This window comes from Beta vulgaris, chromosome 8, assembly GCF_026745355.1.
Source record: "Beta vulgaris subsp. vulgaris cultivar EL10 chromosome 8, EL10.2, whole genome shotgun sequence".
Taxonomy (NCBI): Eukaryota; Viridiplantae; Streptophyta; class Magnoliopsida; order Caryophyllales; family Amaranthaceae; genus Beta; species Beta vulgaris.
In genome coordinates, this window is record NC_079209.1 from 29,780,741 (window position 1) to 29,797,727 (window position 16,987).

The window sequence follows — 16,987 nt, forward strand, 5'->3', positions numbered from 1 at the left end:
CACTTGTGTTATGTGTTCAAATGCTAGTGAAACTAGTTCTCATTTATTCTTTGAATGTCCGGCCTCCAATCAATTATGGCAAATGTGTCTCAACCAAATTGATATGGCTAATCATCCCAGATTAATAGACGGTGATGTTCAAGCCCTTGCTGCTGTTGCTCATAGAAAGAAGCCTCACAACCAACTGTTGCCGATGCTCTATGCAGAACAGTTTATCACATATGGCAGCAATAAAACCAAGTTGTTTTTTGGGGGGATTGTTTAGCTCCTAGGCAAAGCTTTAAACAAATTGTGTTTAAGGTTGCTTGTAGATGCAATGATGTTCTTAGGCAGATTCTTATTGTATGAGTTTACTGTATAGTTGAGGTGTAGGGCTGGATTATGATTGGTCACTCCAAACCCTTCCTAGAAGGTGGGGGAGTTTCCTCTCTTATTTGTTAAGCCCTTGATGCTTCTTTTGGTTGTACCTCTTTTTTTGGTTATCAATAAGAATTTTGAATTGCCAAAAAAAAAAAGTTGTAATTCATAGGAATTTATGTATGAATTGTAAGTGACCAAGGGAAGGGTATGTAAATAAAATCCTACATACCAACCAACTACCCAAATTCGAAAAGCGTATCTGATGTAGGCGGTGCGTCTGGCACGCCACGTGCAGTGCATTGGTCGTTTCGTGTCAGGCGCACCAATGCCCGACACGTGTCAATGAGTGTCACGCACCACTAGTGGAAAAAAGCCCATCTGATGCGGTCAAAATCAGACTTACTAATGCAATTTTGGTCCGCATCAGGTGGGCTCGCAGCAGTTTCCAAATATTAACTGTTGCAGCCCTCAACTGCAACAGTTAATCATTTACCGCAGCGGTTGACCACCCCAAAAACCATTTTTTTTTTTTTGCATTTTGTCATTATTAATCAAAACAAAATCAATAATCATTTTATTAAGCATAGAGTTTTTTGTCGGAAACAACCTTTTTAAAATGTCATTTTGTGAGAAACAACCTTATAATTTTTTTGTTGTGAGAAACAACCTTTAAACTCTAGTTTTTTGTGAGATCAGACCATTAGCCCATTTTTCGGTATTGACTTCAGTTTCCCGACTTTGACTTTTTTTTACCCCCCTTCCTCTCTTTTATTTTCTTGGAATTTAATTTCCCTCCAATTTCTTTCTTATATAACCACTTCTTCCCTCTTCCATACTTAACTACTTCTTCTTCTCTCTCTTCCACACTAAACCCAAAATCGAAAATTCGCCAAAGAAATCCCTAAATCTTCTTTGCTATATATTAGGGTTCTTCAATTGGTAAGTTTAGGATTTTTCATCTCAAATAATTTCTTCTTGTTCATAACATTTAGGGCTTGCCTTTTCAATTGAATTAGGGCTTATCTTATCAATTGAATTAGGGTTATTTCTTTTAACTTAATCTGTTGTTTTCTTTGTTGTAGTAACATGGTGAAATGCGGCTGTGGATAATCCTCAATGCTTCTACAGTGCCAAGGAAGTGAAAGAGAGGGGAAAGAAAATGGTTCTTATTGGTTTTGAAATAGGGTGGGTTTATAAGAAGGAAATTGGAGGGAAATTAAATTTCAAGAAAAATAAAAGAGATGGAGGGGGTAAAAAAAAAGTCAGGGCTGGAAAACTGAAGTCAATGCCGGAAAATGGGCTAATGGTCTGATCTCACAAAAAAAAATTATAAGCTTGTTTCTCACAAAATGACACTTTGTTGTTTCTGACAAAAAACTCTTAAGCATATTATGCTCAATTGAAGCATAAACATAAATATTTAGATACATAAGAATAAGGTCTACATTTAAGACGTTGAAAAGTTGCACATACAACTTCACAACCAAATTATTTCCTCCATCCCATCCCAAAATAAATGATGATCTTTATTGTCCCGTTAGGAAGCATCTCTCTTATGTCACCTGAGTTATCACAGGAAAGAACAATTCCAAAAATTAGTTTCCGATCAATAAAGACAAGCTTTAGTCAGTAAAAATAGTATTAATGTTCTCATTTAAGCATAGATCGTCAAACGAAGCGAGCAGAGACTAAATGTGTTTTATATAAGCAATAATGAACCAGATGGTATACTTGTTTGAAACCATCCATCTCTGGTGGATTCTGCAATTAACTAGGCGGTTTTATAGTATCTAAAAAAGAGTATTTTACCCCTCAAACATATCTCTCTGTGAGGAGGAGCAGTTAGCGGATGGTAACCCATCTCCGGAACCTCTTTAAGGCACAATTCAGTGAATACACCGACATATCCTAGCATAGACGGAATACAAAAACTGCCACAAGAAGCTGAGAGGAGAAGAAGATAAGTAATTTTGTTGTAACAATTATCTACAATACGAAAAGTCTAGTAACTATCATATATCTTATGCTAATTACTGCAAAAATAGTATTTGACAAGCAAAGTTGTGATTTTGTTCAAGTAGGATAAGACATATTGTTTTACATATAATTTCTGGGTTTTAGGCTCTAAAAAGCTCAATCATAACACTTCTTCGACGTCACTAGCAAAAGTAGCATAATTCAGTAGAGGAACTTTCTTTAAAGAGCTTTACTACATGACTGCAAGGGCAAAAATCCAAAACTTGGAGAGAGAAAAAAAGGAAATGACCATTTATCCACTAGTAGAAAAACGACGATTTGCGTCGCACTGAAACGGAAATGACGCAAAAGGGTAATTTGCGTCGCACGCAAAGAAGAGTGCGACGCACATTATGGGTAAATGAGCACCAGTACGAGCTATGTGCGTCACACGTACCACAAGTGCGTTGCAAAAGCCCAATGTGCGTCGGACCACCTGACACATACGACGCAAATCGTCTCCTTCTTGAAAAAAGAAAATTCAACTATCTGCGTCGCACGGTACTTTTATGCGTTGCAAAAGCACAATATGCGTCGGAGTCAAAGTTCATGCGACGCAGATCCGCGACCCTCATTTAACCTAAAAACTACGCGCGCCCCTTAACTTTCTCTAACCTAAAATCTCCTCACATTCTCTCACCCTCACCGCCGCTTTACTTCTCATCCTCTCCCACTCTCAACTTCTCCTCTCCCACTCTCAAATTCTCCCACTCTAATCTTCTTTCTCTCTCCCCGTATCTCTGAAAACCCAGAACCCCAAAAATATCAGTTCTTTCTCTCCTTCACATCAGTTCGCCATGTTGCTCGCCGGAGTTTTATAGTCTCCAGAGTCGCGCTGCAGCGGTGTGAAGCATCTTGTTGCTGCCAGATTCCTACTCTTCGAATTCATCACATTTCAATTTCATTATTTCTTCTTGTTCATCAAAAGCGTGGTGAAGCTTCGAAGGAAAAGGCGAGATAAAGGTTTTAGATCTGTTTTTTTTCAATTTCTTCTTGTTTTTGTTGCTTTTTCTTAATTTTTTTGAGGTTACTTCTGATTTTTTTTTTCTCACTTTTTTTTGCTTTCTGATTTTTTTGAGGTTTTAGATCTGTTTTCATTGATGTTTTCTTAGAAGTAAACTGACGAATGTTTTCTTAATTTTTTTGAGATCTGACGAGTTTTCGCTTTTTTTTTTTTAACTAATTGAAATTCTGAGTTATGAATGTTTAATATTGAATGTTCAGTTTTTTTGTTTTCATTTTTTTGTTCAGATGTCTTTTTATTTATTTTTTTTTCATTTTCAGATCTGGGATTCATTCTCCCTCCCTCCCTCTTTCTTCATCTTCCTCTTAGATCAAAGGCGAAGGGCGACGGTGTAACTGACCCAAATGAGATCTCGCCGGTGTAACTGAACCAAAGTTGGAGATGACGGTCAAGATTTCTCTTACCCAGATTGTAATGTTCTTTAGATTTTAGGGGTTTTTTTTATGAGGACTGTTTTGTACTTCGATTCATCTGAATGTAATGGTTTTAAACTCTATAATAATAAAGTTCATTACTTCTAAAAATGTACTCCCTCCATTTCCTAAAGATCTTCCCTCTTTCCGTTTAAGTGCGTTTCCAAAAGATTTTCTCTTTTTTTACTTTATTCCTTATTTGGAACTTTTTTTTGTCCCTTTATACCTTCTCATGTCCCTATCATATAGTCCACCATTACATTATTAATTCAATTTTACTCCCTTTCTCTCTCCTAATTTAACCCCTTTTATTTGTTTATTTATCTTAAACCCTTTCTCTCTCCTACTTTACCCAATCCCCTCCCCACACAAGTGGATTCTCCTTGCTATCTGTAGGAACAGTAACAAGGAAGATCTTTAGGAAACGGAGGTAGTATCTGGTAAGAAAAATGTAAGACATGTTAGTTTGAGGAAGTCCTATGATATGATGTCTTTAAGACCGCATTATATAAGCACAAAGCATCTTACTGCTCACTCTTATCACCGACCACATTGTAGAATATTTCAACAGTACCAGCTGCGATAGCAGCCTCCTCACATGTAATCTCATCATCATCCAATGCCTCGTGCCCTTCAACTAGATCTTTGTTTAGAATACTAGACATTGTTGATAAACCTGAATTGGATATCACTTCTACCAACAGATTCATATTTCAAGAAGGCACTTTCTCCTTCTTCATTTGGTGAAGCTTCTCCCAATCAACTACATTTTCTTCCATGTAGCCTCCGATATTGTCCTTAAAGCTCACCTGAGTACCGTGACTCTCCTTCCTATTTAATTCGATGGGCTAATTCAACCACAGATGTAGCTCCATTTACTAGTAGTCGAATCCTACCTACTAACTTGTTCTTTACCTACATTTAGTGCAAACATTGTTTTACAAGTAAGAAAGATCTTGAAGAATACATCAACTTCGAGACACATGAACAATTCATCAGCATCTTTGGTATCAATTACTTTTACTCCTCAAAACACATAATAAAAACCTAAAATCCTAATTGAAATCCCCACAAGAGCGATCCCTAAAAACCCTAACCTCACTAAAATCAACCTACTCATCACAAAGACCCTAGATTCCGCGAAATTCGACACAAATCAATAAAACACGATTCAATTGCGGCAAAAGCAACATCAAATTCAAAATTTCAATCATCAAAAAAGCAAAAAAAACTCGACGATGTACGGACCTGAAATACTGCGAGAACGACGAATTTCTCAAGCTCGAGAGTATTGTACCATTATGAGAGCTCTGGATGCGAGTTTTTCTGTGTTTCCAAGTACTGAAGTGCCGCCATCGCTAAACTTTCCAAGATTTTAGGTTCTTCATGTTCACTCGAGCTTTGGAAACAAAAAAGAGGAGAGGCGTTTGAAAGGAGAGGCGTTTGTCATATTAGGCGAGAGAAATGGCCCGTTCCTTTTGGGCTGTTCCTTTTGGGCTGTTCCTTTTGGGTCGTTCCTTTTGGGCCGTTCTAAGGGAGCAAGTAGGCCTAGAGAATTAAACGAAAAATCTGATGCGACCCACCAAACCGCATCAGATTTTAAAAAAACCGTATCATTTTTTTTAATTTGATGCGGTCCACAAGAGGACTGCATCTAATTGTCCTCCCAACTTTCCCTCCCATTTTTAATGTCATTTTCGGATGCGGTTTTACAAAAATCGAATCTGTTACTAAGTGACATATAAGGTTTTTTTCCACTAGTGCATAGATGTGCGCCTAGCGCACTCTTTGCGCGACACGCAATCAGTTTTTTTTTTTTATCTTTTTTAATATTTCTGTATAAATTTGCCTCGATTTTTCGAATCTAAACGTACACTTTCACGTATTCTTTACACTCAAATAGTTGTGAACTCTCATATATCCATACTCTCTCATATTTTTACAAACACACAAACACATACTTTTAAACACATACACGCATATCTCGATCGATCTTCAGGATTTATGATTTCTCCTCCCAAAGGTTATTATTCCCCGAAACCCAAATCATGCCAGTATATTCCTGATGGTTCTTAAATCTTTCTTATATATTTTATTGAATTTACTAACGATTTCTTTCATAATGTAGATCTTTAATAAAAATTTGTTCTTTTGTAGATTTTAATCTCTACCTTTCCTTTTATATCTTATGTATATTTTCATGATTGTCCTGCTTATGCTTTCAACATCCACATGATTATTATTGCTAACCCAGGCCTAAGGATTTGTTATAATATTAATCATATAATTTGAACAACCTATTAGAAACCCTGTAATTTTGATTGTTTCATAACATGTCAATAAAAAATAGTCTTTTTGATGTGTTTAATCGACCAACTTAGACTAATATGTTTAGCGTGTCTGAAGATATTTTATCGTTATTCTTTTGCATAAAACTTGATATGAACCGATATTTAGTAGAGTGTATCAATGGGCGAACGTGGTTCCTGACTGTGTTCGTACCTTCACCCCTCGAACTCAATCTATGGTTCGTTAACCATTAATGAAGTCATGAAAGGAAAAATCTACATTGAATAAGTTCCCAAGTTTTCCCTTTGATATCCTACTATCCAATTAGGTTTATGAGTCTTCCTTTACAATTAGGTAGTCAAATACGCGCTCATCCCACGTAGGTGAATAAAAACACGCCTATAATTACCAATACTACTTTTATTATTATTGTTGTATGTAACACTACTGCACGGGGTGTTACAATTGCTAATACTATTATAATTAGCTTTATTATTATTGTTATTATTACACACTATTGTTATTGTTAAAACTAATACATTGATTGATTACAATACGAGCTTGTTTCAGTTCAACTCTTGGTTTTTTGAGTGAATTTAGTTTTAAGACTATTAAATTGTTTTTTTTCTTCTCTGGTTTCTCTTGTATTCCTTCCAGTTTGTAAAGATCCTCTCACTTTCACTTTTCATACATGACAATGCAAAATTTTGGCTGTTGTTATCTCTAATTGCCACATGACTATGTTTTATTTTTCATACGTATAAATCACAACAATGAACAAAGTGAAATTTGTGAATAGTGAGAAATGCCAAAGAGGGAAGATTTTAAAGAATCCGAGGTACTAATAACTTATACTTCCTCCGTTTTTTTTTACATGTTACACTTTTCAAATTACGGACTCCTAGACAATTTTCGAAGAGGAGAGAGATAGAGAGAAAGAAAACAAAAGGGTCACATGTGAACATGTGATATGAGAGAGATAGAGATATATTATTACTCAAAATAAAAATGTAACATCTAACTTGAAAAAAAAAGAAAAGAAAGTGTAACATGTAAAACAAGGGAGGACGTATTAGATTCATTGATCTAATCTAAATAAACTTGTTTCAATTCAAACAACTGTTTTGAGTTTTCAAAATGAATATAGGTTCAAGATGATCAACTTAAATGAAAATTTTGTCATCTTGAATAACCTTATCGACTGACATCAATATATTGATATAATCTAATAATAACTTGTTTCAATTCAACTAGATGTTTAATATATAGTTTATTATGATTAACTTAAATGAAGTATTGTGATACTAGATTAAATTATCCACTTACATTAATACATTGATCTTATCAAAGAACAATCTGTTTCAATCCAATTAGATGTTTCTAGTTACGAAATGTATTTACTGGTTAAACAAGCCATTTACTGGAAAAGAAAATGAGAATGAAAGGTGGGAAATCAATCGAAAACTTCGGGTGAGAAAAAAAAATCATTTTACTAGTTAAATAAGTCATTAGTCACCCGGGACCACTATGGAAAGATTACTCTTAACTCTAGGTTTACTAAAAAATAATTCATATTTGGGATTAATATGGAAAAACACTCAAAACTTGAAAGCTAATCTTGTTTATTTTTGCATTTCAAATACCCTGACATAACCCTAACCTTACCTATGGATACTAACTTGAATTTGACCTAACTCAAACTAGACCTGACCCAAAACTTAATTTGATAAAAAAAACATTTAGGATGAAGATTGCTGAACAAAAAAAAAAAAAGAATTTTTACAGTTCTTAGTATAGTGTAACTCATCAATTTTTAGCACTCAGCTTGAGATTGTTCAGCATCACAAACTTGCTGAGCCTGATTGAGAGCAGTCTCAAAAGCCTGAGTGCAGGCACTTGCAAACCCCATCAGTGCTTCGAACAGACGCGGGAGGGTATTTTGCAGGTCACTTAAGGTCGTGGTCCTGCTAACCTGGATGTAACTCAGATACTTGGCCTTCTCATCCTCATGAACCTTTTTCAAGGCATCAGTTTTAGCACGTTTGACAGACAATGGATGTTTTGGGCTCAGACCAGATTCCATATCTCCCAAACTATTGCTTACTTCAAGCTTTTTTTCCATTTCAATTTGTGACTTTAATTCCTTCTGCCATCTCCTCTCCAGCCTATCAATTTTTTTCTTCAGGCCGCATTCTTTCTCTTGCTGTGAGATTATTGATCTTATAACTGATAGAAAGCTGTTAATGGCCTCTGACACAACCTGTAATTCAGGAAACATAAATAAATTTGGATCACTCATCCATAGCTTTCGTAATTAAAAACTGCCTCACATTCCTTTCCTAGGACAGTACCTTTTCTGGTAGCCTATCAAGGGCAAGCAACCATTTTTCACAAAGGGCACGGACCATAGATGGGCAGCGGTTTTGATTTTCATTATCTATGGGACAATCAAGGAGCCTAATCCAAGTGCAGATGGCTTGTACATAATCTCTTTGAGACTTAGTGAGTCTACAAAAGCTATCGTACCAGAAATTGATTCCACTCTCGAGCTGCATTGCTGCATCATGATGATTCTGATCAGTAGATGGTTCAGTATTGTGACTGGTTAGATGATGCACTTGCTGTGAGATATGACTCTGAACTTCATGGCATTCATACATGGTTCTCCACATGTGATGTAGCCTGCAAATAGCTATGAATTAATTTGCTTTCGAGGGAATTGGAAAGTCGCTTATATAATGAATGTCTATTTTTGGACTTAGCATTCATCAAAACTAATACCAGCAGAGCATTGTTGCAACGTAAGTTTGGGTTTCTGCCAGGTGGCATTCATCCCCACAAAAATTTAAATCATTTTTAGAATTATCAAAAGCCATATTTTTTATGTTAACATATGGCTACCAATAAATTCACACGTCCGGATAGAAGTGGCTAGTAGACATAGAATATGAAGTATGGCACATGCGGTATGTTTTTATACCTAATTGTAAGGATTTAACAGGTTAGATGTTCTATAGCAGCAACTAGAGAAGAATTCTGTAACTAGCTTCTTTTGTAGTTAATATCACCCTATACACCAAATACTAATCTCGCTCTAGCTCCTCTCTTACTTCTCTGTTCTGCAAACTATTTCTTCTTTCACTTGTCTCATTGCTCTTTCTTATTTTCACCTTCCTAATTCATATCCAACATATATATTATTAAAGCTTCAAATGTCCAACCAATGAAGTATCACTGGAGAACATATCTAAGAACATTGATGAGTATTGAGTACTATACTAAGATAATGGAGGTTCAATAGAATTGCATGGATCATATATCATTGGTGCAAACAATATTCCCAACAAATGAATGCGACTCAAAAGTGAAAAAGAGATGCAAGATTATTCCAGTAAAGAACAAGAAAGCTCAAGAAAGTTTTGAATTAACAAATTTCAGGAGTTTTCAATTAAGATTATTTAATTGGAGTTCAAGGTGTTGATATGAATAAGGTTCCTCAATTAAGATTATTTAATTGGAGTTCAAGGTTCTGCAAACTAATTAACAAGGGCATACTATAATATAAAGTGGAAATGATTTTCAACTTGTCATTACTTGAAAAGTCTCTTAATAACGCGTTTAAGATCACACTTCGTAACATCCAATAAAAACCATTATATTACTGCAGCCATAGTAATCCATTATTGGTGGCTAGATGGGGGTGACGCAAGATGGTGAATTTTGGGCTTGCCATTACTTGAAAAGCCTTTTGATAACGTGTTTTAAAATCGCACATTGCAAGTTCGCAACATCAATTGCAAACCAATATCACTGCATTAGCCATGACACATTGATAATCCATTATCGGTGCCAAGATGGGGTGGATACAAGATCGTGAGTTTTGGGCTAGCCGTTACTTGAAAAGAATAAAATGCTTTAAAATCACGCTTCACAGCATTTGTTACAAACCATTATATTACTGCATTAGCCATAGTTTTCCATCAATGGTGGCAAGATGGGGGGTGATGCCAGATGGTGAGTTTTGGGTGGTGGTGCACACAACATTAGTAGTACGAGATAGATATGCTCGAGACAGTGATATGGTATTGGTATTGGTAGTTGAACATGGCAGTGTAATGGGACGTTGAAGTAAGAAAGCTGCTTGGACTGGTCTTTGCGGTGCAGTTGGTGGAGGCCGTGGAGCTATCAATGGGTGGTGCAAATTTTCTTTTTTGATTCCTTGTGTTTTTTTTTTTTTAATATGACATGGAAGAATTAGATCTAATTCCTGGTTTGAACAAAGCATAAACAATGAATTTCCTTTTTCAATTCATTTCCCCTCAATTCCCTTAAGACGTTTCAATACTTGTTTGCAAACTAAACAGCCCTTTATGTGTTTAAGAAACGTTGATACATACGAGATGCACCAGAAACAGGGGACACCATAAATGCTTCACATTACAGGAATATATGTACTCATAATTTAATAGTTAATAAGAAATTATTCATATCACAGTTCATATATTTGATGTTTACCCGGAAAGCAGCACAATAAGCTGAGGATGCAGCTCCTGTTCTATTGCTGTTAGTATTGATGCAGATGTTTTTGTCACTAACTCCTGCAGCCGTACAATATCAGACTGCAATTTTTCGACAGCGCACCGTGTTTTTTCTATCTTCTTCAAGTCACTGTTTTCATCTTCTTGTTTTTGCAATGACGAAGATTTCTGCTCATGCTCCAATTTAGCAATCTCCTCCCCCTGTACATGACATAACAATATTTCCATCTAAAGACACGGACATTGATACAATGGTAGCCATGATTTAACATATAAACACTCTTATCTGTATATCATTTGTGTTAATATCATGAAGTAAAATCCATTGTGGGACATCTTACTTTACTCTCAACCATTCCTCATACACAATATTATAGCTACAGTACAACTCTTTACCGCACCAGAGACAATAGTGCAAAAAGTTTTGGCTTTTGTATCATCCTCCAAGACCAGCACATTGACATCTATCTGCTAATCGAGTTATGATTAGCTAGACCCCCATTTATTTTTCTCTTAACTCAACATGACCTTAGTACCAAAAACTAAACAAGAATCCATTCTTGGTTCACCTTTGAGACCCAAATAAAATTTCTCCCTTGTCTGTCCTCTAGTTCTTTTCAAATTAATGGTTATCCAAGTCATCCCATACATCAAGATACTCGACATAACATCAACTATTAGATGATGTCATCGTCCAAGCACCAATGATCGTTGATAAGGGTGAAACTTATCCTATTGTGCCCACTCCGTCCCTGAGCAAGTGAGAAAGATGCAATTAACGGACTAGTTCAGCGTCTTAGCCTAACAAGAATGTTATAGGAGCAAGGCAAAAGCAGATCCAATACCAAGACTTTTCTTTCTGAAGTTGTGCAACAATTTATAAGAAGTCAAATATCTAGCATTACCCTTATTGCCGTATAGAGTGTCTGCTCTTCAGCAAAAATTTTCCAAAGTGTGATGCAGTGCGCTCCTGGTTTGCAAGGTTCAATAGGGGTGTCGACCTCGAAAGCATCCCTTGTCACCTGTAGTGATCTGGAGGACCAGCTCCATGACAAAGAACTCAATCTAGCAGAGTTATTTCCCTTCCCTGAAGGAGAGGGGGGTGGGGGGACAGAGACAAACACAACCCAAGCATTATTAGCTGTTTCTGTAGTTGCAACTTATTGATTGATACTGGTGATACCTTAATTAGAAGTAAATGAGCAATAAAGCTGATGAAAGTACAAGCATAAAGTTTTTAGAAAGTAATCCAAGGTGCTAGATTCTCAGAATCGTTCCTACATCACTTGTTTTTTTTTTCTTACATATGAAGAAGCATCTAGCTGACAAATGAAAATATACTCAGTCAGCAAGATTATCAGATTCAAAAGCACTAAAGCTAAAAAAAAAAAAAAAATGGAACCGGGGGAGATTTAACCTACCATTTGCATCACATAGTAGTTATCTTATTTAAGAAATAAAAAAAAAAATGCTAAAGGGAACATCATATATTGTGATGCTTCCCACCATTTATAGTATTTTGACAAAAAGGCTTTTAGTTTTGTGGTATATCAAACGCTTTAGTAGTTTAGTTCATCACTGTTAGAAACTTGACAACAATTTTGGGGCATCCATAAAAGGGAACATTGACAACCAATATGGGACAAGGGAAGCATAATGCTCAGTTTGCCAAATTGGTTATCATTCTGCAATTTTGCAGTCTAAACTAAAACATAAGAGCAATTGCAGTAAAGGCATATCTACATTTGATCTGAGCAATATGCCCAAAGTCCAGTAATATAACCATGGGAATATTCCACAAAAGACACCAAAAAAGGCGTACTTTCAAGAGTTGCCTTTTACTAGACAATGAGTTGCTCAGTCAAATTCTGTAACCCATGTTGCTGCAACAGGAACTTTATAGTTCTAATTTCTTCAAATAACTAGTGAATTCCAGAGAACCAATCCCTTAACGAAAGTTCCGCAGCTATTGATCCATCTAGAATCAGCTCTTTTTGGCCACTGCATACTGCATATTAATGCACCCTATAAACTCAGAGAACATGCAGCAAGGGCAAGCGTGCAACTGCTAAGCGTTTATCTACATGTATTCACAAATGATTTAAAGGGTTTTCTGTTCAATAAGACCAAAGGCTTATTTTACCTTTCCTTGAAATTTCTCTTTCTTTCTATAAAATAAAAGAACAATGCTAAATAGGGGCTCAAAAAAAAAAAAAAACTCGCAAAAACAAATAGGTAAATCAGATTTCTAAAGTTTGACCAGCCACTATAATCTTGAGAAGAACAGTAAGAAATTAATAATGCAAGATTAAGTACAAACAAAAATACAAAAAGAAATAACATAAGATTTGGCATGAGAAACTAATGGTAAATTTAAACAACGTAAATCAGCAGAAAGCAAATATTTAATATTACCACTTCCAGATCAAACTGGACTGTGAAGGATTTGATCATGTAATTCATTTCATCCTATCATTTCACGTCAGGATGATATAGGTTTCAGGACTTGGTTACTTAACCAACACCAAATACAACCTTTCTTTCAAATTACTACTCTTGTTATTTTCTGTGAGTACTACAATAGAGTAACTCAGAAGTTGTCAAGGAAAAGAACCATATTTTGGATAACTATTGTTATAAAATCATGAAGTATGAGAGACCAGCAATAATAGAGCTACCAAAAGCAAACCTTTATAAATTTGCATCAGACAAAACCCAGCAGGTATTAGACATAGCTGCCATAACATTGCCGCCCTAGTATTTGCAGGCTTTAATAGTCAAATTCTTCACTCTGTTAAAGCCTAACTCTTTTTCTAAATGAAGACACATCCCTTTCAGAATAAAACTAAAAAGTTAAAACTGGGAGCCAATTTTCAAGCAACCAGAAGTCAAACAGGTAGAAGAACAAACAAACCTATGTCACACTTAAACTAGCAAGCCACAAAGGCAATAATGCAGACTGTGAAGTTATTTCCTGTGATTCTCTGAGCACACACACATGCAGACGGATATCTGGGAAGTACTTGGTCGAAAATGCAAATCAAATTGACATGTGGAGATAAGTTTATCAAACAAAATAAATTGCCAGACATGGAATTACCTTTTCCTTCTTTTAAGTCATGATGCTGAGAATTATTCCATGTGCCCATGTCTACTAGAACCGCGATCTCCTTCCCACCCGCAGATGCTTTCAAGAAGTAATCGTCAAGCTCCTTGACTATGTCTGACAATGACTTTCTCCTCCCAGTCCTCTTCCATGCAACCATGGGCCGATGAACCATATGTTTGGTGTGTCCAGTCACCATTGATGAATCATCATTCGCATTCAGTGACTTTTTTCTAACAGCATCATAAGCTTTATCAAATGTTACATGCTCTTGATCCTCTTCTTCAAACTGTGATCTTGTCTCAGCCCAAGTTTCTTCATCAATGTCTTGAACCGACAAACTCTCTAATTTATGTTGTGCCGAAGAACTTCCAAGCAAGTCCCAAAGATCCAACGAACTGTTAGGCGGTGGAGGAGTGCAAATACTCTCCTCTCCAATCTCAATTATCTCTTCTGCGACTTCCTTACCATTTTGATCACTTTCAAGCTTCCTTGAATCGGGACTATCAACAGGAGGAGGTAATGGAGGTGAAGGTGGAAGAGGAAGCGGCGGAGAAGAAGGCAAAACACCCTCAAGCTCTAGCGACTCTAATTCGGTGAATTGACGGAGGGTAATACCAGTGTCTTTGAGTGCTTTTAAGTATGCTAAAATGGCACTGGCAAATTCTTTTCTGAACCCCAACAGCTGTTTTACTACCCTTTTTCTTTCCTTACAAATCTGCACTCTTTCTTCTTTATCGATCCTTGATGCAGCACAACCCATTTTGTAAAAGTTTCAAGTAACATGTAACACGGAAGGAAACAGATCGAGAGGATATAGCTTCACATTTTCTCCACTTCTTTATATATCATCCTATGTCAACCAAGGGTATTTAGTGTAGTGAGAAAGATACTGCTTTCTATCTCTCTATCTGTCACAGCATCAATAAGTCTACTTGGTAGACTTAATACTGAAACTGCAAGAAAAAAATCTGAATGACGTTCTTTATCCAACAATACACAGCACCCATATCGAGCCAAATAACACAACAAGAGCAAGCTGCTCCTTTTCCATTTTCTCCTTCACTATCATTACTACTAACTTCGCATTGACAACAAATTGTACCTTGACAACTAGAACAATACACAGTGCTTGTTTGGTTGACATTAAAAACATGAGAAGTGGAATTTTCTGGGAAGTGAACTAGTATAAAGTTGATAGATTGGCAAAAGCATAGATTGTTCTACTTCCCACATATTCGAGGAAGTTGCTTGCCATGGTCAACCAAAAAACTTTTGCCACTTCCTAGGGAAAAATAACTTCCTAAGAAATACTTGTACTTTGTATGCTCAGCCAAATGACCACCTGACCTACGTGTCGTTTTAAGCGTTAAAGCTGGAAACAGGAGTACCTAATCTTGTAAACTTAAGATCTATTTAACAGCAAGCACAAATGTGCTCAAACTTTCTACTATCTTCAGCTTATAAGTCATAACCCAATTCTCCCACCCACTCTATCACAATGAAAGGAGTTCAAAGGAAAACGGCGAGAATTTCAACAGTAACAATTAAGTAATTAACCATTAGCTGGTTTCTCTTTTTCTTCTCTACTCTGTTTTCCGTTTTCATTAAAAAAATAAGTAACAAGACAATATGAAAGAAGTACTAGGCATACTAAAACAACCGAAAACAGTACTCAGGAACCAGATTTATATGTAATCACAATCTCAATGGGAAGACAACACAAAATGAGTTAACTTGGTTTATGAATATTCTAATTTCCTTCCATATTTTTTGAATTTTAAAATATTTAATCACTGGAACAGACAATAAAACAGGAACACTGACACAGAAACTGTCAAGAAAATATGATATGTGATAAGTCCAACATCAATAAACAAATATACAGACCAATAAACTAGATTAATATAAATAAATAAAAACCCATAACAACAAAAATGCTAACAAGAACAAGGAAAAATAAAATAAAATATATGCATACATAATGAATAATTAAATTGAATAAAAACCAGCAACTAAACACAAGGGTTTCGAGGAGAATGTCAGGATATAAGCGAAAATTGGCATAGAAAACAGCATCAGAATAGTCTTACAACATGCTTGATAAAATCCAAGAAATATTCATGATTATATGGAATCTGGGCATAATGAAGAACATGAAAAGAGCGGATGAGTATACCTGGGCATTATAATGGAGATGATTTTTGGAACTTTTGAAGAGAGAGAAAATGAACTTGTTTTTGGCTCCAGTTTTCAGCTGCTGTAAGAAAACTTTGTTGTGAACTTTTTTATGGTGTTTCACTTGTCACCTTTAAGGAAAGGCTTTAACTCCTTGGTAAAGGTGGTGTTCTTTGCAAAGCTTTTACTTTTTTTTTTTGGGTTCATCGTATATCCTTGCCCTTCTTTTGCGTTGTAGTTTTTGCTTAGCTTGCTGCTTCGTTGTTTCACTTTTCCTCAACCTTTAGCTTTTGAAATAGTGTCTTGAGAGAATCTAAAAGCCATAGCACATACTCCCATAGCATATCGAGTATGCATATATGAGCTTGTCCGATAGTATTAAAGTTCTATGAAAAAATAGCATACATAGTGTATTTTGTCTAATTATGTGTGGAGTTTGGATCCTCTAGAGTTTTAATGAAACTCTACAAGGTAGAGTTATATCTGAGCCATAAATTTTAAAATCAAGGGCTCCTATTGGTGGAAGGGAAAGATTTAGGGGTGGATTTTAATAAGATAAAATAAGGGGGATTTTGGAAAGAACATATATGAGCCATTGATTTTTTATTCAATGGTTGATATTGCTCAAACTCTACCTTAGAGTTAATTTACAACTCTAGAGGATCCAAACATTTATTTATTATGTGGGGGGAGTTATAAATATTTCGGGAATTTTCTAAAAAAAAAATGAAAATTGTTAAGCATAAGTTAATTTTTGGTCGGGATTCTTAAAATAAGTTAATCTTTGGATTAACTAAAAATAACCAAATCTTGTGTCCAATCGATGAATTACTTGTTGTAGGTTATTTGTAAACGTGTTATTTTTATTGGTCTATATTTTTTATTTCAAATTTACAATATTAATTATTTTTTTTAAAAAAAGAACTAAAAAGAATTACCACCAAAACTTATTCCCCACCCCTACAACCTGTGACCACCCCCACCCCCCAACACCCCAGCAAAGCACAGCCTGCCGGTACACACCCCAGTAAACAACCCTGACCATCGTCGCGTACGAGAACCT

At 35.8% G+C, this 16,987-nt stretch overlaps 1 protein-coding gene and 1 long non-coding RNA gene across 3 annotated transcripts; both read right to left on the minus strand.

The window, feature by feature from the left end:
• Nucleotides 1–1,759: 1,759 nt before the first annotated feature.
• On the minus strand, nucleotides 1,760–5,490 carry LOC125492597 (uncharacterized). Its single transcript, XR_007269236.2, has 2 exons — nucleotides 5,062–5,490; nucleotides 1,760–1,922 (listed from the first exon to the last, which is right to left on the minus strand). It is a non-coding gene; the product is annotated as an uncharacterized LOC125492597 (long non-coding RNA).
• A 2,165-nt stretch (nucleotides 5,491–7,655) lies between these two features.
• Nucleotides 7,656–16,269, minus strand: LOC104901183 (hypothetical protein). Of its 2 annotated transcripts, none has more exons than XM_010688734.4 (6): nucleotides 15,926–16,269; nucleotides 13,741–14,599; nucleotides 11,546–11,727; nucleotides 10,618–10,841; nucleotides 8,454–8,784; nucleotides 7,656–8,362 (listed from the first exon to the last, which is right to left on the minus strand). In XM_010688734.4, exons 2-6 carry the CDS (start codon nucleotides 14,507–14,509, stop codon nucleotides 7,916–7,918), a joined length of 1,953 nt encoding a protein of 650 aa, XP_010687036.1. In that variant the 5' UTR covers nucleotides 14,510–14,599; nucleotides 15,926–16,269; the 3' UTR covers nucleotides 7,656–7,915. The 2 variants fall into 2 exon arrangements, with proteins under 2 accessions (XP_010687036.1, XP_010687035.1); XM_010688733.4 differs by having other exon boundaries at nucleotides 13,741–14,702.
• Between the last annotated feature and the right edge of the window lie 718 nt (nucleotides 16,270–16,987).